We start from the raw sequence: 24,035 nt of genomic DNA, 5'->3' as shown, positions 1-24,035 counted from the left end.
CAATGGGGGAGGGGAGGAGTGGCTTATTACCTTTATGGAGGATGCTGGTCAGAGGCTCTCTGCTGCTTCTCTGGTGGTAGACCCTTCCTGCCCTCTCGCCTCCTCAAGCCAGCTCAAACCTGGAGATCAGAAAGCAGAAAGCTGTGCAGAGCCCCGGGGCGAGGAGGAGGGGGATCTGAGGAGGGGAGAGCAGAGGAAGAGAGTGGTAAAGGCAGGCAGGAAGAAGCAGGGATTCTCCTCCCTCCCAGGCCAGCCCCCTTCCCCTCCGGGAGGTAACTGACTTTACCTGTCTCCTCAGCTGCTGCTTCTCTTCCTCCTTTCAGCCTCCTCCACACTCACCAACTTCTCCATTGAAGAAACAGCCCAGGCAGGGCCGGACGCGGCTGTTCCTGGTCCTCCTCGGTGCCTCACGGCCCCAGTCCGGCCAGCATCCACACAGCCGAGCCGACCTGAGGCGGCGGTGCTGGCCGCCGGGCAGCCTCGGGGCAGGGGTGCAGGGAGGAAGTCCCGGCTCGGGTGGGGGGGCAGTCCCGGTCTGAAGGCTCAGAGCAGGGGGCTGCCGCGCTCCGGGCCGGAGGCTCCCAGCCACTGGGGGCACAGGAGGTCTCGGGGCAGCGAGGTCCCGGGTCATACAGGGTCCCAAGTGCCAGCCGCGGGGGCTCCAGGCAGGGGGCTTTCGGGATGCACTTTGCACTGGGCCACCCCCGCCCCCTCCCTCCAGCACTTTGGGGTCACTGGGATGGGACCAAGCCTTCAGCAGCCAATCAGCGGCCGCACTGGAGCCTGAGCCCGGAGCCGTAAACCAGGTCCGGAGTGGGTGGGGGTGGGGGGTGGGGACAACTTGGTTGGTTGGTTGCTTCCTTCTCTCCTCCTACCCCCAGCAGCCCCCACCCCTTGCCTGCCGTAAAGCCGCCTGCGCATTCGCGACAGTTAGGGGAGGCGTGCCGATTGGGGCTAGGACTCCTCTCGGATTGGCCTCACTCACTTCCCCTTCTGAGGCTTCCAATGCTCCGCCCCTGGCGGAGGGACTCCAGGCGGTTGCTAAGAAACGCGGTGCGCCGCACAGGGCCTCTGCGCATGCGGGAGAAGGCAACGCCGGGTTCTCTCCGCGAACTACGGTGGCCCGGAAGGGGCCGGTGCTCACGCGAATGGCGGTGCGGAGTCAGGGTGGCTCGAGCTGGTTCCCTGCAGGTAATTGGCAGCGGCCGCTAACTTTGGCGGCGCGGGAGGCGTGTGTGCGACCTACTGAGAGGCTGTCTCTGGGCTTAGGCTTAGGCTTAGAAAGGCGGCAGTCTCCAGGAGGCGAGGAGAGGGGAGCCTTGTCCCACCGCCCTCTTCAGCGCTTCTCAGACGCGGGTGCCGGGCCTTGGCAGGTCTTTCGGCCCCCGGGGCTCCGTTAGTTCCCAGGATGGCGTTCCTCGCCTGGCGAAGAAAGAGAGTCCTGTGGGCTGGCGGTGTCGCTTCAAGGGTTTGCCTGGAAGGGTGAAGTCCCTCAGGAATTCCTGTGGCTGAAAGGGAGAGAGGGGAAAATACGGGAGATGGCCATGTTTATTAAGTGCTTCTTTTCATTGAGCAGGTATTTACCGACCGGGCACTGTTGTAGCCGTTAGGGAGACCTCGGTGAACGAGGTAGATGCAATCACTCATCATCGTGGAGTTTTCACTTTACCAAGGGAGACTGACAAACACGAAACTATTTATCAGGTAGAGATAGGCTATGTAAAGGGAAGCGGAATGGGGTGGAGATTGGCTAAGATGTGATGGCTGTTTTGATAATAAAGGTCCCTGAGAATGTGGCATTTGAATAGTGATCTGAATGAGGAGATGCCAGCCATGCCAAGATCCGGGGTCGGGTGGGTTGGGGAGGATTTTGCAGGCGGAGACATCAAAAGTGCAAAACCTCTGATGCTAGAATAACTTTTGCTGTGGACAGAAACTGCAAGAAAGAGAACCAGGTAGTCCAGCATCATAGGAGGGATAATGGTTTGTGGTGAAGTTGGGGTTGATGGTGAAGCGGCGCGACAGTCTCCAGATCTTGTAGGACCTTGTAGCGGGTGGTAAGGTGGTAGAAAAATGATCATAACTCTATGTTTTGAAAAGATCACTGGCTGCTGGAGAAAGCTGTAGCTGAGAGTGGGGTTATAGAAAGACTGTTGTGATAGTCCAGGCAAGAGTTGACTTTGTTTTAAACTAAGTCACCCAATTCACCAGACCTTTGGCTACCATCAGTGTCCTCAAAGAAAGGCCTAATTATATAAAGGAGGTACTATTTCAACATATCAACTCCTTTTATGTAACTAAAATATACTAAGATGTTTTGTGGCAGGTGGCGGGGGAAGTCACTGAAAACACTTTAAAAAGGGCCCTGGTATTTTCTTTTTCATTATCATTCATTCATTATCATTCATTCACCAAGAACTCTCATTTTGGTGTCTTCTACATGAGCTGCCTGTTGGCTTAGGTGGGCAACCCCGGCTCAGTCCTGCCCAGGGAAGATCATAGTCAAATGTGGGGAAACCAAACTAGAAAGTAGTTACAGACAATGCAGTGAGACAAACACTGCAGTATAGGGTGAGAGAGCACTTGGCAGGGCCCTCTAATCCTGACTTGGATGTGTGGAAGGCTTCCCAGACTGGAGGTTTCCAAGTTGAAGGTTGAAAGAGTGGGAGGGGGAAAGGTTGAGTGTGATTTAGAAAGACTGAGCTAAGCAAAGCTTGGGGGTCCTACAGTGCAGGGTTTCTGAGGCCCTCAGAGGAAGCCTGGAGCTTAGTTTGTGAGGCATAGAGTTGAGAGGATCCCAAGGGTCAGACACTGAAGGGCCTGCTAAGTCATGTTCAGGGGGTTAGACTTTATCCTAATGAAAGTGGAGATGTTTGTAGGAAGGAGCTGGATTAGGGTGGACCAAGAAACAACCACTTAGCCAGGACTCTGTGGCAGTTGTCCTAGGAGGAAGTGGTATGCTGTAATAGTGATGGTGAGGATGGAGAGAAATAAGGTAAGGAAGGGTCTGGCGAGATAGTCAGGTTTCTTGCTTATAAGACAGGAGATACGGGTGCCATAAACTGAGAGCGCAGGTTTGAGAAGCCACAGAAAGAGTTGAGCTTCTACAGAAGATGCTGTGGAAATTCCAAGTGGCACCCTCCACTGACGTTTAGATACTTGACCATGGAGCCCAAAAGAGAGTGAAACTCAAACTGTGGGTTCTGGGGTTGTTAGCATGGAAATATTAATTAAAGACAGTGAGAGTCCATGAAGTTGCTCTAAGTAGAGAGAGGATATAGAGGGCTGAATCCTTCAAGGTCCTGACATTTAGGAGACTGTAGTTGGCTCTCTGTATTCATGGTATCCGTGCCCATGGATTCAACCAACCTCGAATCAAACATATTTGTAAAAAGAAAAACGTTCCAGGAGTTCCTGCTGTGGTGCAGTGGGTTAAAGGATCCGGCATTGCATAGGTCGCACCTGAAGCTCAAATTCAACCCCTGGCCCAGGAACTTCCTCAAGTGTAGCCATTTAAAGGAAGAAAGAGAGAGAGAGAGGGAGAAAGGGAGGGAAAGGAAAGTATTCCAGAAATTTCTAAAAAGCAAAACTCAAATTTGTCACTAGCACAGCAACTATTTACTTAGCATTTACATTGTATTAGGTATTGTAAGTAAGCTAGAGTTGATTTAAAGTATGGGGAGGATGTGCTTACTTTACATGCAGAAACAGTGCCATTTGATAGAAGAGACTTGGGCATCCACAGATTTTGGTATCAGGAGAGGTCCTAGAATCAGTCTCTTACCCAGAGATGACCATGAGAGGAGGAGGGTCCAGCAAAAGTGTCTTTGAGAAGGAACCTCCAGAAAGGAAGAAGGAACTCCAAGGGTAAAGGACTTGGCAAGGATTAGTGTGTGTTTAGGAAAAGACAAAACTATTTTTAATGGAAGGACCACACAGTTATTATCTGTGTGAACCTGTGCCTGTTTCCCTTTAAAGAATATGGCCAGCAATTCTACTGATAAAATTGTAAGCAGAGGCCCCTTTTAAGGAAAAAAGTTAGACTTGCAGGGGGAGAGGAATGAAAAGATGGCTTATAAAGTGAGAACCCTCATGCAGGATAGAGAGGGCATTGAAATAGCCGGCATTGATAATCAAATTAATATTCACATCTGGCGAGCCCTAACATTCCCTTGCTCTGTGTAAGGCTTTTCAGAAAATACAAATGCTTAAAAGAACACCCTTGCTAAATATTTACCTAGATTAGGGAAAAAAAAAAAAAAGTTCTGTTTTATTAAGACGCAGGCTGCAAATTATACAAGAGAAGTTTTTAATCACTTCTGGTGGTTTCTTTAAATCAAATGCATCCAGAAAGTAGAGTATCTAACTGTACATTCAAACAAATATATGCCAAACTCTGCAAGCAGTTTCCAAAGGGTTTTCAACAAGAATCTGAAACACTGATGCTCTATTTGGAGGTAACTCTTCCTAAAGTAAGTGTTTTTAAAAGCTCCCACATATTTGTGGATGTACAATTTCCAATTTTTAAAAAAATCAGCTACTTTATTCTGTTATATTTCTCAGCAATCATATTTCATAATTTTGAATTTCTAAATTTCTCTTTCTCAAAGTATGTAGCTGAATTGTAATTAGAAACCAGTTACATCCAGGCATATTAAATGGTATTATATATCAGCAACTCCTGATATTTTATTCTGCCATGATTTATTACAAAAACAAAATAACATCACAGAAAGTTTGGAAGACAACTTATAAAGACCTCAGTACAACTACCACCTTTAATTTTGCACATTCCTTTTTGTCTTCAAACATTTCACATAGTTCCAACAACACTTGTGCTGTGAATTTCTAGACTTTACCTGTACATTCTGTCTGAAGTAATTACTACTTCCTTCTTAGGAACCTGAATTGATACCTGATATCTCTACTATTGGGTTCTGGAATTGCATAGAGGCTTTTGGAATCATCTAATCTGGTGATTTTCAAGTTTTCTTAGCTGTGGAACTCCATAGTAAAAAGATCTATTGTAAGTGGTATCTTGTATAAATATAATTTATAAGTTCAGCTTTCTAACATTTAGTGATTATAGAGTCAGGAAATCTTGAATTCCAAAAAGAAGGAATAAAGATGTAAATGATTATGGAGAACATGTTCAGTTTTACAGCAGCCTCATCACCAATGCAGTTCAGATAGTGTTTGCTAAATGCTGCTTCAACTAAGACATGAAGGTCTGTAAGTTTCCTAATGAGAAGCTGGTGTCTGAGTTGTGTCCTAATTCCCAGCTCTTCCATTGCTCTGGCCATTTATTTTTCACTTGAAATCTTTTGTTCAGGTTGCAACAATTTTTAAGATTACTGAGAGATGTAGTTATATCACCACCAGGGAACATTGTATTACCACACTTTGACAGAATGTGCTACTAAACAATTCTAAACTACTTTATTGGTACTATCAAATTTGACAATTTTTAAATTTATAACTTTTCGCTGATTTAAAAACAGTTTAGATTGCACATCGTTTTTTAACAAGTTAAAATTGATTAGATGTCACCAGACATACGTCATTTATCCTTCCTTTAGGTGATACCGCATTCACACAAATGGAAACACTAATTTTATAACATATAAATAAGGTAATTCAGGATCAATATTTATGATGTTTTAGTTCATAAAACCGTGAGTCAACTAGAATAGAGTTTATACCCCTCGAAGAGGCCTTGATGGTTAGAAAAATGCTCAGCATTCCCCCGCAGCAACTCTGACTAACTAGGTGCCCAGGACGCAGGGATTCAGTGTGACTGAGATCAGAAAGCACTGTGCGGGAGGCTGTGTCTCAGCCCTTAAAGCACTGGCGGTGGGGATGGTAGTGGCCTTTAAAGCATGCCGTGGTGGGGGTGCTGGTGGTGGAGAGAATGAGCAGCTTATGCACAGGATGACACCAGACACCATTCTCAGGAGAGCTGGGGGAATGGGGGAGGATTGGGACCTGGGTTGTGTAAACAAGGCCATCAGGCATGCAGTCCCATCATCTGTCTGCCTTTTAGCCTAACCTTGGTCAGCGGGACCTGGGAGGAAAGGGGGGTGGGGCTGGATAGAGAATCCACTTTAGACTTTGGCCCCACAGTCCCAGCAAAACAATGCTGAAGAAAGGAAGCTAACTACTGGCTCTCGGGCTTGCTTGTACCCCTGATCCTGCTAATTTAAAGAATTTTTTTCCCCTAAGGGTAGTTTTAATTTGCACTGTATTGTGACTTCATTGTGTGTAGCTTGAGCACATTGTTGTGTGTGGAATTCAGTAAAGGCTGAATGAGCTCCAAACACCAGCCCTGCTGTGGATATTACTGTATTCACAGGTTTTGACAAGAAATGGTTATTGTATTTTAAAATTCAGTTGTTAAAATTACACAGCAGTTAGAAAAACTTTGAGATCAAAAAAGTACTAAAATCAACTTTGGAACTGATTTTAGGATTATTTTAGATATACACACTGCTAATTAACCCTAAATGGATGAAGTTAATCTCTGAGCACTTGACTGAAACAGAATATTCAGCCATGAACACATTAAGTAAATATTTATTAATCTCTCCTGGGAAGAGGTGATGAATCAGACACCTCTTAAGGCATTACACTCTAGGTAAGAGACTTACACATCATTACACAGATAATTTAAAGTACAATTATGAAGTCTCTTAACAAATAACAACTTCGTGTTGGAATACCCTTTCTTAATCAGACGAGAAGTAAATCTGAGACTTTGGGAAAAGAAAAAAAAGAAAAAAGTACAGTTGTGACACATTCCGTAAGACCAGTGGTTCCTGGAGACAAGAGTATCTAAAGAGGACCTAATCTTGCTGGAGAAAGTCATGTTAGTTTCAGGTGAACAGCGTAAGAGTTTCCATGTTTGTAGATACCGCAGAATGATCATCCCAGTAAGTCTAATTAACACAAGTTTTTTTCTTTTCCTGAGAACTTTTAAGATCTACTCCCTTAGCAACTTTCAAATGGACAATACAGTATTATTAACTATAGTCACCAGGTGGGACATTACATCTATGGCTTATTTCTTTTATAACTGGAAGATTATACCTTTTGACCACCATCACTCATTTTGCCCACACTCCACCCCTGGCCTCTAGCAAGCACCAGTCTGTTCTTTGTATCCATGAATTTGGGTTTTTAGATTTCATGTATCAGTGAGATCTTGTAAGTTGTCTTTAACTTTTTTCACTTAGCATCAATGCCCTCAAGGTCCATGCATCCATGTTGTCACAAGTGACAAGATTTGGCGGGTTTCTTTTTTATGGCTAAAAAAAAAATCTATAGATAGAGACCCTTAGGTTGCTTCCATGTCTTGACTATTGTGAATAATGCTGCAGTGAACACAGGGGTGTACATATCTTTTCAAGTTAGTGTTTTCATTTCCTTTGGATAAATACCCAGAAGTGGAATTGCTGGATCATATGAAAGTTTTATTTTTAATTTTTTGAGGGCCCTCAATACTGTTTTCCATAATGGCTACACCAATTTACATTTCCACCAACAGCACAGGAGGGTTCCCTTTTTTCCACATCCTCACCAACACTTGTTATTTCTTGTCTTTTTGATAAATAGCCAATCTAATAGGTATGAAGTGGTATCTCACTGTGGTTTTTGACTTGCATTTTCCTGATGATTAATGATTATCTTTTCATATACCTATTGGCCCCCTGTATGTCTTCTTTGGAAAGATGTTTATTCAGATCTTCTGTCAATTTTTTATTAATCAGTTTTTTGTTTAAGTTTTTTAAAATTTTTCATTTGTTTTGCTAATAATTTATATGAGTTATTTTATATATTTTGGCTATTAACCCCTTATCAGATATGTGGTTTACAAATATTTTCTCCCATTTTGTAGGCTGCCTTTGCATTTTGCTGCTTGTTTCCTTTACTGTGCAATATATTGAAACAACCTAAGTGTACACTGATGGATAAATGGATAAAGAAAATAACAAGAACATCAAGTTCATAGATACAGAGAACAGGTTGGTGTTTGGTAGAGACTGGGGGACTGGGGAGAGCAAATGAGTTAAAGGGATAAAAAGTTAAGCTTCTCATTATAAAATAAATAAGTCCTGGAGATATTATTATACAACATAGTGATTATGGCTAATAAGAGAGCAGGTCTTAAAAGTTCCCATCACCAAAAAAAATTTTGAAACTATGATAACAGATGTTAACTGGATTTATTGCAGTGGTTATTTTGCTATGTATATATAGAGAAGGTCATTACATTGTACACCTGAAACTAATGTTATATAGCCATTATACCTCAATTAAAAGAAGAATCTGGTCACCAGTGTCTTCTATTTATGCCTTTCTTGCCACCCCCTTAAAAAATGGAGGAGGAGCATTGTTTTTTTCTCAAAATAAATCATGTTCATTCATGTTTTAACCAGTTTGATACCATAAATAGAAGTGTAAAGGAAGTATGATGTCATTTTAACAGGGCCAGCTGGGGCACAGCAAACACTGACAGGTGTGCACTGGGGATTATTATGGAGACAATCACATTTAACTTAACCCTCCCAATGTCATTATGCCCCTTGAGCATGGAAGGGGACGGAGGCTTAGATGGTAGCTCGCTCCAAATTGGCCCTGATGTGGTAGAAACATGTGACTCTTGATCCCAGATCCCGAGCAGAAAAACACTTTTTCAGTATGGCCTTAATCATACATTTTAATTCTTTTTATTTATTTTTTATTTTATTCAAACTCTATTACAGTTTTCTGGGCTTGGCCTTTTTTCTTTTTTTGTTTTTGTTTTTGTTTTGGCTGTGCCTGCAGCATGTGGAAGTTTCTGGGCTAGGGATCAAACTTGAGCCACATCGGTGACAATGCTGGACGTTGTCATGACAATGCTCATTCTTAACCTGATGAGCCACCAGGGAACGCTACGTTTTCTATGTTTTAAGTCTTTATCTCTGACTTAATTTTCAGGCTTTTTCGTCATGCTTTAAAAACAAAAAAAAACATCCTGACCTGTATTGGAGTCCTGACAACAAGAGAGTTTAATAGAAGGACAATTTATAGATTTGAGGCAGGGTTTTAGCAGTAACCTGGAAACTTGTTAGAAATAAGAATTGGGAGCCCCACCCCAGAACTACTGTATCCGTCACTCCTGGGGTAAGGCCTGCAGTCTGCTTTTACATGCGTTTCACGTGATTCTGAGGCAGCTAAAATCTGTTTTAAGGAAATGAGCAATGGATGATGTATCCTGGGGCCTGCTAACTGCCAGTACCTGCTCTAGGCCTGAAGGTAAGTGGAAGGAGCAGTTCCTAGAACTGGAAAGAACTGCTTGCCTTTCTCCCTCCCTCTCCTCACTCCCAGTCTCAGAGGCCCTGAGGAACAGGAGGAGTAGAACTAGCAGGGACCAGCAGGGAGAAGGAGGGTTCCTTATGTTCCAGTGCTGTCACTTGGGCAGGGAGATGCTCTTGAAATCAGAGTTAACCAGCCAAGATGGCCCTGGTGGTAGACAAGGATGAGGGAAACCTGTCCTTTCAGCCTTTCCTAACCTTGGCCCTGCCGTCCAGTCCTCCCCTCTCCCTACTCCACCCCCATTCCAGCCCCAACTTTCTGTGAGCCTAACTAGACCCATTTTAATTTTTGGACAAAGCAAATGCCTTCTTACTTGGGAGGAACTGAAATCTTAGAAGCAGGCTTTGTTTAGAGTGCCTCAACTTCTGTCCCAAGAATCACAACTTTCTCATTAAAGGAGAAAGAGATTAAGGCTGTGGTCAGATTTGAACCTTTTGTTGCATTAGGCCACAGCCAAATATTGAGATTCTTGTCACTTAGCACACTGTTAGCTTTTCATAGAAAACCAATTTTTTACTTTTTATATTGACCATGAAATATTTTTCTGTATTCTGAGTTTAATGTAGAGGTTATATAAAGAAAACTTCCTGAAAGAAGTGTCTTTTTTTTTTTTTTTTTTACATACAAATGAGGAGTAAATTACTAGCCACTTGGGTTTTTTTATATATATAATTTTTAAATTAAGTTATGGGAGAATGTTTTCTAATGAATAGGCTATACACTTAAAAGTTCTACCTGTTTCCTAGGAATATTCTTTTTTCTTTTTTGGCCGCCCCATTGTCATATGGCGTTTCCAGGCCAGGGCTCAGGTCTGAGCTACAGTTGCCACTTAAGCCACAGCTGTGGCAATACTGAATCCTTAACCCACTGTGCTGGGAAGGGGAATCGAACCTGTGTCCCATCACTCCCAAGATGCTACTGATCCCATTGTGCCACAGCATAAACTCCAGGAATATTTTTTAAAGAAGTATTTTTAAAACATTTTTAAACAGTATTCTCAGTTTTCAGTTTAGAAATTTTTAAAATCAAAGTTCTGATATGTTCACACTTTCTCTATGCCTTTTTTTTTTTTTTTTTTCTTTTTAGGGCCACACCTACAGCATATAGGTTCCCTGGCTATGGGTCGAAGAGAGCTACAGCCATTGGCCTGCGCCAAAGCCACAGCAACGCCAGATCCAAGCCGTGTCTGTGACCTACACCACAGGTTTTAATTTGCATTTCACTAATGGCTAATATGGTTGAACATCTTTTTATGTCCTTACTTGTATATCCTCTTTAGTGAACATATCTGTTCATGTCTTTAGCCCATTTCCTAATTGAATTATTAACATTATTTTAATGTTGAGTTTTGGGAGTTCTTTATATATTCGAGATTCTGGTCCATTGTCAAATATTTTCCCTCAGTCGGTAGCTTGTCTTTTTATCCTTTTGTAGGGTCTTTCATGGAGCAAAAGTGTTGCATTTTGTTGAGGTCCAGTTTATCAGTTTTTACTTTTATGGACTGTGCTTTTTGGGCCAAGTCTAAGAACTCTGCCTAACCTTAGATCCCAAAGATTTCCCCTGCTTTCTTTTTTTAAAAGCTTAATTGTTAAGTACTAAGCCCGTGATCCATCTTGAATTAACTGTTGTAAAAGGTTGAAATTATTTTAAATGACATTAAATCAAGGTCTTAGTCACTCATATTTTATACTGCCTTTAAATTATTGGTGAACTGATATCAAAGTATGATCAGCGGATCATTTGGCTTTTCACCCTGGGTTTGATGTCACTACTAAAAGTAAGTTAATGTAAAAATCCATCAAATTGGGCATACTGATTAATGCTTCAACCTTTGGTTGCTGAATATCTTTTGAAAAAAATCAGTCTTAGTTTGTACTGGGAAGTTGCATAGTTGGGAAGTTGTATAGTAATTAACTCTGATTTTAGAGTTTATGCAGCACTTAGAAATACTAATCTGAGGATTAGTATTCTCTTTGACAGTATTATGGGAGTATATATAAAAACTTAAAGATTAGGGTGTGTGAGTTAGGAAGTTTACTGGAGAGCTGATACTCAGTCATTGTTCTGAAGCAACAGAGGAAATTTGAGGAGAAGCTCAGGCTCTTAAATTAGACTTTCTGGGTTCAGATTCTGCCTGTGCCACTTACCTGGCTCTGTAACTATCTCTTTGCGCCTGAGTTTTTTTTTATTGTAAAATGGGTATGGTGACTAAGTACCCACCTCTTTCAGTTGTGAAACTATTACTTAAAACAGTTTCTAATACATAATGGACACTAAACAAAATTTAGCAATTATTATTCCTAAATCATCAATATATGTAAAGATGGGTGGAAAGTATATTTTGTATATTAAGACACACATGGTTCTGTTAGGATTTGACTGCAAAATTCCAATAGTTTATTGCCTTCAAACAATAAAAGAGAGTCTTCAAACAAGTTTTGTGCTTGTAATGGGCACTCCCTTGGGTTCCCTGATTCGGGAGTTCACTCTTCTCTGCCAGGAGGCGTTTGCTGAAAAACTTCTGAGAAGCACTGCTCATTCGCTTGTCCTAATTAAGTCTCCTAATATTTGTGCCCTTTCCAGGCTAGACATAGCTCACTCGTTTATCCCCAGTAGCTGGCTCCACAGCCTCTCAGCATTCTGAACATCCTTCCCCAGACACTTTGCTTTGTTGGCGTCTCTTAAGAGCGTGATGTTCCAGGCATATGCCTTCCTCCAGACCAGCTCGGAACCTTGTAGCAGCCCCTGCAGGAAAAAGTGTGGTTGGTTAATCCCCTAGTCCATCTTTTCAGGGTCTGTCCTTGTCTTTAGTGCTGTAATTGCTTTAAAACAACACCTGCATTGCTCAGTTCTCAGTGGGCTGCGTTAGACATTTGTTTCAATGCAGTCTTCTTTGGCATTACTATCTTAAAAAAAACCTTGTAATTAGGAATGGGATATGTTAAGTTGAAGCAGCTTAGCACCAATTGTCTTCATTCATTTGTTATCTGACATTTGTAACCCCTAGTTGATGCTTTTGTTTTTTCCTCTGTCTGTAAAGCATCATTTTGACTCTGTATCTTAAAGTTGATAACTTTTCAATCTGCTCTCTCACAACTACTCTTATCAAGATCCTGTGTCCTACCATGATAGAAAATAGCCCATCCTCCTCGCCATCCCTTCTTCCCCTATGCTTGTTTGTTTATTTATTTATTGGCATTAAATTTAGTTTTGTATGCTGAAATGATTGGACCATTTGAAATGGCCCTTTTTGTAGGTTGAAAATGATTGAAATAGCAATTTTATTGTCATTTGTGTTAAATTTTAAGGATTTAAGATTTATGGAAATATTAGTATTTTCAGTAATATTGAAATAAAAATAATTACAGAGTTGAGCATATGATACTAATTAAAACCCAATTAGGTTTTCTGATTAGTTTTAAAATAAAAAGTATTGGAAGTTCCCATTGTGGCTCAGCTGTAATGAACCCGACTAGTAACCATGAGAATGCAGGTTTGATCCCCGGCCTTGCTCAGTGGGTTAAGGATTCTGCGTTGCCTTGAGCTACCACGGCTTGGATCTGGTATTGATGTGGCTATGGCGTAGGCCAGCAGCTACAGCTTCAATTCAACCCCTAACCTGGGAATTTCCATGTGCTGTGGGTATGGCCCTAAAAAGACCAAAAAAAAAAAAAAAAGTATTGTCATAGATTATTTTATATATTAAAGTGTTGGTAGTTTTATTGGGAAGAAATATTGTAACAATGTAAAGTAAAATAAGTACAGTGGAATTAGTCCAATTTCTGATGTGTGGCAGACAAAATATACCAAACAATTAAGGAGATGATTTTATTCAAGCTGTTGCAGCAGGGAGAATTTATTAATGGAAATCTCTCAAAGAAGGAAAATGTGAGGTTTTATAAAACCAGGTAGTTAGTAAGGGTGAAAGTTGTTCCTATCTGGAAATATGGTCAACTCTCTTAGAACACAGAAGGCTGGGTGCTTAACTATGGCTGCTTTCTGGGAGCACAGGGCTCAGGTAAATTTTAACACTGTCTGATGGAACACGGTTTCCGATACTTAGTTATGTTCATAAATCATGTGAGATAGACACCCCAGTGTGAAGATGGAAGTCACTGAAAACAGAAGTTTCATTCATGACTCTAAATTAAAATCGTAGTTTCCTTAGTATTTATTTCTGCACTAGAGGACTAAAACAGGTCAGCTTTGTCTTGTAGGAGTGACCAGGAATAGGAATTCCTCAGAGGCTAAGCAGAGGGAAGAAACCAGGAGAGGGAGGTTGGAAAACCAAGGGCAGGCCAGTGGGCGCTATAGTAAGAGTGAGACCCATGTAAGCGACAGCCTCCCTCAGAGGCCTCTTGTGAGGAGGGAAGGAAGTTCAAGATGGGCATCTATAAATGAGTCAGGATAGGGGAGGGAAGTCCATGGATTTTGTTAAAGGAGAAATTTTAAGAGGACAAAATTATAACACATATAAAATGAACATGTTTTAGTGATTTTATTTAATTCATTAACTAATGAAAGAACTAGGCAAATGTCACAACCATTTTAAAGGAAAAGCTGAGGAGCTGAGAATTTATATAAAGGAATGTTGAAAGCAACACTGTCTTTTCCCACTGCAGAGAGGGCTGCCCCCATCCTCCACCACCAGATAATTATTTGCATTGCTATTAGTTACTTATTTACCCAGGTGCAGACTAGCTCAAAGCCAGTAAAAAGACCAAGCGCCATGGCTCCACTATTCCATTAAAAGGACAGATACTCAGTCATCTCTTTTGCTTGCCCCAAAGTCTTACATTTTTCCTAGCTATGCTTACTCTATGATAACTACATGCGTCCTCTGTCCGTTTATATAACTGATTCCTTCTATCAGTTAATTGCCCATGTTCTCTGCTTTAAAAGCCATATCTGATCCTAAATGTCCTTTCCTCTCTCCCCATTCTTTCTGATCTCCATCAGGTCAGAGGAGCCTGGGGCAACCAGAATGTCTAAATTTACATCCTGCTACAAATACAGTCAGCTCACACTTGGATTGCTTTTGCTTAACATCTTGTCTTTTTTCTTAGGATGACATTTTTATTATTTTATTTTTTTCCTTCTTGGCCACCCTGAAGCAAATGGAATTCCCAGGCCAGGGATTAGATCCAAGCTGCAGCTGTGGCAACGCCGGCTCCTTAACCCACTGTGCCACGCCGGGGATCAAACCTGCATCCAGCACTCCCAAGACACTGCCAATCCCTTTGTGCCACAACGGGAACTCTTAATACATAATTTTTTAATGTTATAAATGATGACCAAGGTTTCTTTTTATTTTTATAAAATTTTAACTTGCGGATTGATCAACAATAACCATAATAGTTTGACTACATAGCAGTCTAATTTTAGGTTTTCTATAAGTTAAAGGTGAAAGTTAATGAATTTGGGTTATTAGCACATTGGTTCTCAACCTGGATGATTTTGTCCCCCATGGGAGTGCTACTGGCAGCTAGTAGGTAGAGGCCAGTAATGCCACTAAGCTTCCTACAGTGCACAAGACAGCTCTCTCACAGCAGAGTTACCCAGTTCCTACTGTTAATAGTGCCAAGGTTGAGAAACCCTGACAGCCCATTGAGAAATGTTAGGGAAAGCTGAAGTCTCTGCTGTGATAAAATTAAAAATAATTTTATGCCTGAAATCTATATGAAAATTGTACATTTTGTTTTTATGGTTTTAAAATGAGGTTCTCATTACCAATTCTCCATTCTTAGAAATTAAGCAATCAGTATTACCTTTAACTCGAGAGACCAAATGATTAAGTAGAAACAGATGTCTTTTCCTTGTAATATAGTGTATATTACATATACACATATAATTTTAAATTTTTATTTTTCCTATTTTAGGTTTTAATGAAGAAACATCTTAGTCATTGCAGTTCTAACATTAATATTTACAATTTGGAGTTGTCAACATTCTTACAAGATATATTTTGGCAATCAAAATGAAAGCTTTCTTTGAAGTTTTAGAACAGTTGTACAATAAGGTACTTCTCGGAGCCACCCTGGAAAATGACAGCCATGATTATACCTTTTATCTCAACCCAGCATCTTCAGATCAAGATTGCTCCAGAACCACCTCTTCAGACTGCTCAAACACACTTGAAGTTCAGTGCAAGCATCAGCCATCCTCTGTCCATTTGGCTACCCTTTCTGTAGCAAAGGAGACTGTAGCACCTCTGTGTTTGAAGAGACCCTCTCAGATGAGCAGTACCCGAGAAATAGTGCTCCTTCAGTTAACAGTGATCAGAGTGATGATAACCAGAATATTGTCTGTTGAAACAGAATTGCATGCAAAGGAGAAATACAGAGATATAATTAAACTTCTTTTACAGTCATCTGACATCGATTCTAAATTAGTAAGCCCATTTGCTTTCTGTGTGTTTTTTTTTTTTAAGATCTAGATTTTTAAAATAAAAATTTTAAAACACCAACAGTAGATAAACTTACTTGTTTTCCTATAGACATGTATGTTCCAAAACTCGGATAAATTATTATCTCACATGGCTGCAAAGTGCCTTGCACTACTTCTGTATTTCCAATTGAAAGAAAAGGTAAGATAAGTAACCAAATTATTATTTCTTTTATAGTTTGTTTAAAATTGCTTTCTGGCATTCAATTTTTTATCAGTAAAATCTTTGCTTACATAATAACATGTAAATCCACAAAAGTATAAGAATAGAATAATATGATTGCTTATATGAATAATATGAATAATATGATGGCTTATATGAAGGATTAGAATCTTAGATATGTTGTAAATCATTGCAAATCAGATTCATAGCCCAAAAGGTGCTTTCAGGTCAGAGAGTCCATAACTATTTAGATTCTCAAAGGAGTAGGTGGGCCTCCTTCCTCCCCCCAAAAAAAAAGGTTTAGGAATGCCTGCAATGGACTAGGAGGATTTTCACAGGTTTAATTTATAAATAAATTTTAAGAATGGTCTTAAGCATAATGAAACACATGAACAAATTAAAGTTCCCTTGTAGTACAGCAGGGTAAGGATCTGGCTTTGTCACTGCTCTGGCTCAGGTCACCACTGGCTCAGGTCAACCTCCTAAACCAAAAACTTCCACATGATAAAGCCATGGCCAAAGAAATATAAACAAATTATCAGATTTTTTTCTTATCTCTGAATTAGTTAAATCTAATTCTTTCAGCTATAGTTTCTTGTTCCTGTCTTAAAATAAGTTTTTCTTTCTGAATACAAAAAGACTAAAAAATTACATATCATTCCAGCCACCAGAAGTAATAACCACTGCTAATATTTTCCTGATCCCTTTTGATCTTTTATATCAATGACATTTTGAATTTCTTTTTTTTTCTTTTTACAGCCTCTCGTGCGGCATATGGAAGTTCCCAGGCTAGAGGTCAAATCGGAGGGGCAGCTGCCACCCTACACCACAGCCACAGCAGCAGTGGATCCACATCTGCAACCTACACCACAGCTTACAGCAATGCCAAATCCTTAACCCACCTGCAGCCTCATAGAGACAATGTCAGGTCCTTAACCTGCTAAGCCACAATGAGAACTTGAATTTCTTGACTTAAAGAATATTAGGATATTTCTGTCCTTGTTTTACCAAGTATTATCATAGTATTTTTTTTGCAATGGATTAAATAATGTTGTATAGAGTAGTATTGTGTATAATAGGTGTATTATGTATAATTATAAAGAAAATATTGCATTATAACTTACTAATTTAAAATTTTTTCTCACTTGCAGGTAACATTAAGTAATTCCTGGATTTCTTTTTGCCAGAAAAATCTTTCTGAATATTCTGAAAGTGATGAAGTAGTTTACAGTCTCTGGATTCTAACTGCTGTAATAAAAGAAATCTTTAGAGATACATGTTCACAAAAAACAGGTACAAATCATGTTCCCCCATAAATAGTTGTTATTATCTTACTTGCAATGCACATTATATAGTGAAGAGTAAAATTTACAACATCTGCTCTGTTTTGACATATGAAAAACTAAAGAATCCCACCCCTTTTTTTTTTTTTTTTTTTTTTTTTTTTTTTGGTCTTTTTAGGGCCACACCAATGGCATGTGGAGGTTCCCAGGCTAGGGGTCGAATCAGAGCTGTAGCTGCCAGCCTGCACCACAGCCACAACAACACCAGATCCAAGCCTCATCTGATCTACACCACAGCTCACGGCAATGCTGGATCCTTAACCCCCTGAGCGAGGCCAGGGATCTAACCTGCGTCCTCGTGGATACTAGTCAGATTTGTTTCCTCTGAGCCTCGACAGGAACTCCCTCCCACCCCATTTTTTTTTTTTTTTTTTTGTCTTTTTGCTATTTCTTGGGCCGCCCCTGCGGCATATGGAGGTTCCCAGGCTAGGGGTCGAATCGGAGCCATAGCCACCGGCCTACGCCAGAGCCACAGCAACGCGGGATCAGAGCCGCGTCTGTAACCTACACCACAGCTCACGGAAACGCCGGATCGTTAACCCACTGAGCAAGGGCAGGGACCGAACCCGAAACCTCATGGTTCCTAGTCAGATTCGTTAACCACTGCGCCACAACGGGAACTCCCACCCCATATTTTTTGATTGAGGTTCTCCCTTTTTTTTTTTCTCTTTTTGTCTGCTCCACAGCATATGGAGTTTCCAGGCCAGGGATCAGATCTGAGCCACAGTTGTGATCTCTGCCACCACTGTGGCAATACCAAATCCTTAACCCACTGTACAAAGCCGGGCATCTAACCTGCGTCCCAGTGCTCCAGAGCTCCAGTGACACCCCAATCCTGTTGCACCACAGTGAGAACTCCAAGGATACCTTTTTAAAAGAAAAGTAATGTAAATCTTCACTATTATTAAAAATTGAAGGAGTTCCCAATGTGGTTCAGTGGATTAAGAACCCAGCAGAGTGTCCATGAGGATGAAGGTTCAATCCCTGGCCTCTCTCAGTAGGTTATGGATCCGGTGTTGACACAAGCAGGTGTAGGTCACATATGGCTTGGATCCACCATTGCTATGGCTGAGGCATAGGTCAGCAGCTGCAGCTCCAATTCCACCCCTAGCCCAGGAACTACTATATGCCGCAGATGTGGCCATAAAAAGAAAAAAATTGAAATTCAAGCTTTTCATTTTTCTATAGCCTTCACATGTTATTGATATTTGTAAAGTGGGTGTTGACCATGGTTATTAGCCCTTAGTCTGTGTATCTTCATTTGTTCATGTTAAAGGTAAGCAAGCCAGTCCATTTTTTTGTCTTATAAAGTGATAAAGTAAATAATGTTATATAGAGTAGTATTGTGTATAATAGGCATATAATAATTATAACAATTGAATTTTACAATTGTGTTTTAAGAATCCTTTTTTCCCTGTTGTTTATAATTACTGTTTTTATAATTGCAGAAATTCTAAAGCAGTTCCTGACTCCTTTTGACACTATTTTTGAAGTCTTTTACAATTCCTTGTTTTCTCAGCATTTTGAAAATCACCAAGATACTTCTAAACTAATAAACAGCTTGATATGTTTCTTGGAATTGCTTGAACTTCTTATAGCCTCCAGAATCCACCTAAAATTACATTTCATTTGCCAGAGGATTTTATTTTTGAAACCTTCCTGTGTGTTAGATGTTATTACCTGGCCTGTTCAGGCTTTTGTCAAAAGGAAGTTCATCATATTCATCAAAAAGTGCCTTCTCTGCAAAATGGGTGAAGATGTTTGTCAGGGATCTGTCCCTGCCTTCATGCCGCCAGATCATCATTTCGATGTGGATATGTTGGCTTTGGCTGATGCTGTTCTGCAAGCTGTGGATTTGGGCTTATTGAGGACATTGTCTGTCCATGGAAAACCTTCCTGCTTTGGAGGTGATGAAGTCCAGCCTGGATGTGAGCATGTCCCTGGTCCAGATCATGTGATGCTTAGAGCAGCAAGCCTACTTATCATTAGATCCTTGGAAATCAAGTTTCAAAATTGTGCTTCAGCAAAAGAAATGAAAGGTAATTCTCTGAACTCCTTTTATATAAAAAGTAATGGGTAGTTATTTATTGAAGTAGAATTATTCATAATTATCAAATCTCAGGATTATAATTTGATGTATTATTCTAGTTATAATTTATTAAATTTTCTTCAAAAAAAAGAAAGAACTAGAATTACTATAAGGAAAGGAGTCTCTTTTATGGGCTAAACTGAATTTGTATAGTAAAGTGAATGACTGGTTAAAAAAAGATACTATTGAGTCATTTCTAAGTAAGCAATGTATATCGATTCATATTCAGACATTTATGGTATATTTGTATTTTTCTTCTAAAAATTAGTATATTCACTAATGTAGATTATTGATACTTAAGCATTGAATTAAAACTAATGTGTCAGAAGTTATATTGATGAAGAAATTGTCATATAATATCTCCAGGATGTTAATTCAGAGTCTAAAGATGGCAGCCATTTAAAATATGATACTCAGTGTAGGTGTTGGAGAAGACATGTCCTCCTTTTCATTTCAGAAGAATGAATAGTAAATGTCTCTAAACAAGCAGCATATAGTTTCAGTGAAAGGTTTGAATTGTAAGCAGTGACTTCCCTGAATTGCTTTGGAAAACATTTAGTTTGTAATAACCACATATAAAATGTAATTCTGTGCAATTATAATTTACAACACTAGATGGTGTGTGTTATATAATTCAAATTTTAAATTGCAGTTAAAACTCCTCAAAATCTTTCTGAGCTGTGTTTAATAGTAGTACTATCTTTTAATACTTTAAACAAAAATTTTTTTTCTGTTCTTTTGAAGGCAAATTATTTTTGTTTAATTGCATTGTTACCTCTAGTAACAAACACTGTAGCATTCAGTGAAGGGATTTCTTTTATCTACTACTCATTCATTTATATGCTTTTAGCAAGAATTCATGTAATTTCTATTTCTCAGAAATAGTTATTTGGCATTGTGGCAAATAGATGATACTGTTATACATTTTATCCTACTGAGTGGATCACTTTTTTTCTCTGAAGCTCAGTTTCCTATTTACAAAGTAGAGATGATCCCTAACTCACAAACTTTTTGAAAGTGTGAATTATGATAATGCACTTTAAAGCACTTTAGATATTATACAATTTCCTTTTATATATAGGCAAATTACTAATGCATTCATACACTTTGCCTGCTTTTTGAAATTTGCATTTTTTGAAGTTGATTTACAGAGGTTCATGTTTGAGTTACTGACCTTCTTAAAGCCTCACCTTCAGCCCTCTCTGCGGTCATACAATCTTTGTGAGTGGTTGCCTAGGGTCTTCATAGAACAAGACGATGACATGCTAGAGGCTGCCAAAGCATCAATGGGTGTCTACCTAAAGTTGACCAGGTTCGTATATTTTAAAGTAATTATACTAACTACATGCCAGGAAGGCAGCAAACATTTTTAATAATGTGTTGTGCATACTATTTACTTTCCATCATTAGGGGGAAAAAAATCCCTAACAGTCTTGTGGTTTCCTTATAAGTTCCAGTTCCTCTCTTTAACCCTCCCCTACATGAAAATAGATTATATTTGAGCTCTCATTATGAAAACTTGGCTGACTAGGCAGATCTAGAGATTAGAGCTAGGCTGAGATTAGACAACATGGGTTCTGCTTGAGTCTCCATTTTTTGCTTTACCTGTATAACCAGGGGTAATTTAATATACTTGTCTAAATCTTAATTTAATTGATGTTTCCAATCTCTTTTCACCTTTAAGACTAACTTTTCTGTATTTAAGTTCTGTAAGGTGAATATTGCCTTTGTAAAAATGAATATAGTTTTATAAGTCAGGGAGCTGTTCTAAATTTTCATTTTAATATACAGTTGAACTGGGGCTGACAACATCTTGAGGCAAATATCTGAAATTGATTGTGGAGTTATGTTACTGATGACATTTTATATTTGTACTATTTCTGTTTTATCAAAACAGCTGTACTTGGGTCATGTCGTCTTGTGGCAGATGTCTGTAATTGGTTATGAAGTTAATAACTGATGACCTTTAACACTATTTCTGCTCCTGCTTTATTAAAACCTTGAAGTATTTGCTTTATTTCCATTTCTTTCTTGGCTTCAGAGAAAGGGATTTCTTACTGATGGTCGTCGGTGCAGTGCTGTGTTGCCAGTTCCTACTTGTATTATGACACTGCTGGCAGTGACTGCTTTCAGACTATAAGTGTTTGGGGCCAATATTCAAAAGGTTCTAATCAAGAACACAATTCCTGCATGTGATTTTAATTAGGCTCAGAAACAGTAAAATACAAATTCAGTCTGAAGGCACATGCCTATTAGAACCTATCTTAGTTGTACTGAAAGCTAACTTCTTACTCCTCGGGAAAGAGGAAGCCACTGAATTAAATTCATTTTGTATGTGAACGTCTAACTTTCTTGAGTTTTGTATGCTCACAGAGGCATGTGCTCATGTCATTTGTGTGTTTTGGGTTTTTTTAGTGTAATAGTATTAGTTAAGATTGGTTGGATGTAAATGATAGAAACTAACGTAAACTAGTCTAAGCAAAAAAAAAAAAAAGGAATCTATTGGCTCTAAATTGGGAATTCTAAGGGGTCAAGTTGGCATCAGGTGTAACTGTATATATAGATACTCAAAATCATGTCTTTGATTATTTCTCTTTGTTTCTATCTTACAGCTCTGAGTTCATGCTCAGGCAGGGTCACCAACAGTGCCAGGCTTACAGCAACCTTACAGTGATAATCTTCAGTAGTTTTAGCACTAGTCCCAGGGAAGATCTGCTTAGCCTGCTTGGGTCACAGATTCCTGTTGGAATCACAGTGGCCAGGAGCATGGGTGCTCTGATTGGTCAGTCTGGGTCACACACCTACCCCTGGTGAGGCAAGTGTGGAAGGAAAGGAAAGAGGTTAGGCCCCAGCCCCACCTCACCATATGGAATGAGGTACCTGTAGAAAGGAGAAGAGTCAGGAAGACTTTTTGTTGGGCAGATAAAAACTAAAACTACCAAACCAATGGATTTTGTTTATTTCATTGAATCAGATTTATATAGAGTTTGTGGAGGAGATTGGTTTGAATTTTTTTTCTTTTTAAAATAATGCATAAATTAAAAAGTATTATGATAGGAGAATCTGTGGTATGTGATTTATATCTGTCAAAACTAATTTTTGTGAAGAGTCATTAATCCGGGGACTCTGTTATCTTTGTTTTCAGAGAATGCGAAGCTACAGAAAGTTTGACCCAAGAAAAAGAAATGTGGAACCATCACACACATGAAAATGGCTATAATCCACACTGTATTTTTTTATTCTTATTAAAAAATATTGGATTTGATTCTACAGTTCTTCTTGATTTTTTGATTTCATCAGAAACCTGTTTTCTCGAATATTTTGTCAGATATTTAAAATTATTGCAAAAAGACTGGGATAATTTTTTCACCATTTGCAAGTACTTTGATGTAGCAGAGTCTAAAGATAACATAAATATTTGTTATCACACCTTCTCACTTGTCCAAGACAGAAGCAGCAACCAGAGGGAACCTAGTCCTTTGGCTGCTCTCAGTAGTCACAGAAATACTTGTGCTCGGGTCTTCTGGGCTTCTGATGCTTCTTCAGAACCACTGAAGCAGGCTGCGATGTCCAGCAAGGCCCACACCACGCTCCAGGATAATAGTCTGTCTCCACCCCAAGCTCCTCAGAGTCTGGTAGATTATGACAGCTCTGATGATTCTGAAGACGAATCCACAAACCAGCCTTTAACAAACAGTGGACTAACATCTTTACACCAAGAAGCAATGAAGAAAATTCAGGACACAGTTGGAACAAGTAGGGATAAAAAAGAATTTAGCCTGGAGCCTCAGTCAAGGCTTCTGGTTCCCAAAGAATTTGATACTCCCTCCCCTGTTGATTGTGACATGACCCCAAATAACACTGCCTCTGAGGTGGAACTGTCTTACAAAACAGTAAAGTGCTTTGAAGAACTACAAGGTGCCATTTACCGTTTGCAGAAGAGACATCTATTTCCATATAATCCCACAGCACTCTTGAAGTTGTTAAAACACATTGAGACAATATATAATAAAAGTATGAACTCTTTGTAAAACAGTGACTTTATTTCTAGGAACTGTTTTTCCCTAATATAATTTTGCTATAAGATAATAGTAAAACAACAACAACCTCAAAAGTGTCTCCTAAACCATGCCTTTCTTTGTAGCCTTTTGGAAGCAGCCTGGTGACTGAAAAAGACACATCAAATGACAGGTCACTTGATACAGTTGTACAGCACTTGAAAATTTATGGTTAGTTCAAACTTAAACAACTTTGAGATAGTCAATGTATCAATTTGCTAGGGCCAGTAAAACAAATTAGGACAAACTTCATGGCTTAAAGCAACAGAGGTTTGTTCTCCCACAGTTCTGGAGGCTAGAAGTTGAAAACCAGGGTGGCAGCAAGGCCTTGCTTCCTCTCAAGGCACTAGGGGAGAATTTTCCCTGCTTCTTCCTGGCTTCTAGCCATGGCTGGCAATCCTTGGTACTTTGTAATTTGTAGCTGTATCAATCCAATCTCTTTTTCTGTTCTCACATGACATTTTCCCTGTGTGTCTATCCCTATCCAGTTTCCCTCTTATAAGGACACCAGTCATTGGATTAGGGCCCACTCTCATCCACTATGTGACCCCATTTTAGCTTAATTATATCAGCAAGGACTCTAT

At 39.8% G+C, this 24,035-nt stretch overlaps 2 protein-coding genes across 13 annotated transcripts in view; one reads left to right on the top strand and one right to left on the bottom strand.

Moving 5' to 3' along the window:
• Nucleotides 1–878, bottom strand: part of ASB7 (ankyrin repeat and SOCS box containing 7) — a 48,800-nt gene extending 47,922 nt beyond the window's left edge. For 2 of the 4 annotated variants that reach the window (XM_021098558.1, XM_005659791.3), the window contains exons 1-2: nucleotides 287–729; nucleotides 31–119 (exon numbers count right to left, since the gene is read on the bottom strand). The gene's annotated coding sequence lies outside the window, so the exon portion shown is untranslated. Of the gene's footprint in view, nucleotides 1–30; nucleotides 176–286 lie in introns of all 4 variants that reach the window. The other 2 variants (XM_003121646.4, XM_013993233.2) reach the window with 2 other exon arrangements.
• Nucleotides 1,047–23,426, top strand: LINS1 (lines homolog 1). 9 transcript variants are annotated; one of them, XM_021098505.1, is made up of 10 exons: nucleotides 1,127–1,191; nucleotides 6,734–6,929; nucleotides 7,895–8,021; nucleotides 8,977–9,294; nucleotides 15,234–15,745; nucleotides 15,851–15,940; nucleotides 17,113–17,254; nucleotides 18,753–19,343; nucleotides 20,534–20,705; nucleotides 22,539–23,426. In XM_021098505.1, the coding sequence occupies exons 5-10, from the start codon at nucleotides 15,332–15,334 to the stop codon at nucleotides 23,422–23,424; spliced, it is 2,295 nt and encodes a 764-aa protein (XP_020954164.1). In that variant the 5' UTR covers nucleotides 1,127–1,191; nucleotides 6,734–6,929; nucleotides 7,895–8,021; nucleotides 8,977–9,294; nucleotides 15,234–15,331; the 3' UTR covers nucleotides 23,425–23,426. The 9 variants fall into 9 exon arrangements, with proteins under 9 accessions (XP_013848686.2, XP_020954172.1, XP_020954151.1 ...); XM_021098501.1 differs by lacking the exon at nucleotides 6,734–6,929 and adding an exon at nucleotides 4,900–5,026; XM_021098513.1 differs by lacking the exon at nucleotides 6,734–6,929 and having other exon boundaries at nucleotides 1,064–1,191; nucleotides 9,230–9,294; nucleotides 15,435–15,745.

The sequence above is a fragment of the Sus scrofa genome, chromosome 1, assembly GCF_000003025.6.
Source record: "Sus scrofa isolate TJ Tabasco breed Duroc chromosome 1, Sscrofa11.1, whole genome shotgun sequence".
Classification (NCBI taxonomy): Eukaryota; Metazoa; Chordata; class Mammalia; order Artiodactyla; family Suidae; genus Sus; species Sus scrofa.
This window is presented reverse-complemented; position numbering and strand designations above follow the sequence as displayed.

What these genes read in the sequence shown, in the direction of transcription:
- LINS1 (XM_013993232.2), top strand. Translation starts at nt 15,332, where the DNA reads ATGAAAGCTTTCTTTGAAGTTTTAGAACAGTTGTACAATAAGGTACTT. An exon ending in TACATGTTCACAAAAAACAG is followed by an intron (nt 17,255 to 18,752) that starts GTACAAATCATG and finishes TTATAATTGCAG; the next exon opens with AAATTCTAAAGCAGTTCCTG. An exon ending in GTCTACCTAAAGTTGACCAG is followed by an intron (nt 20,706 to 22,538) that starts GTTCGTATATTT and finishes CTTTGTTTTCAG; the next exon opens with AGAATGCGAAGCTACAGAAA.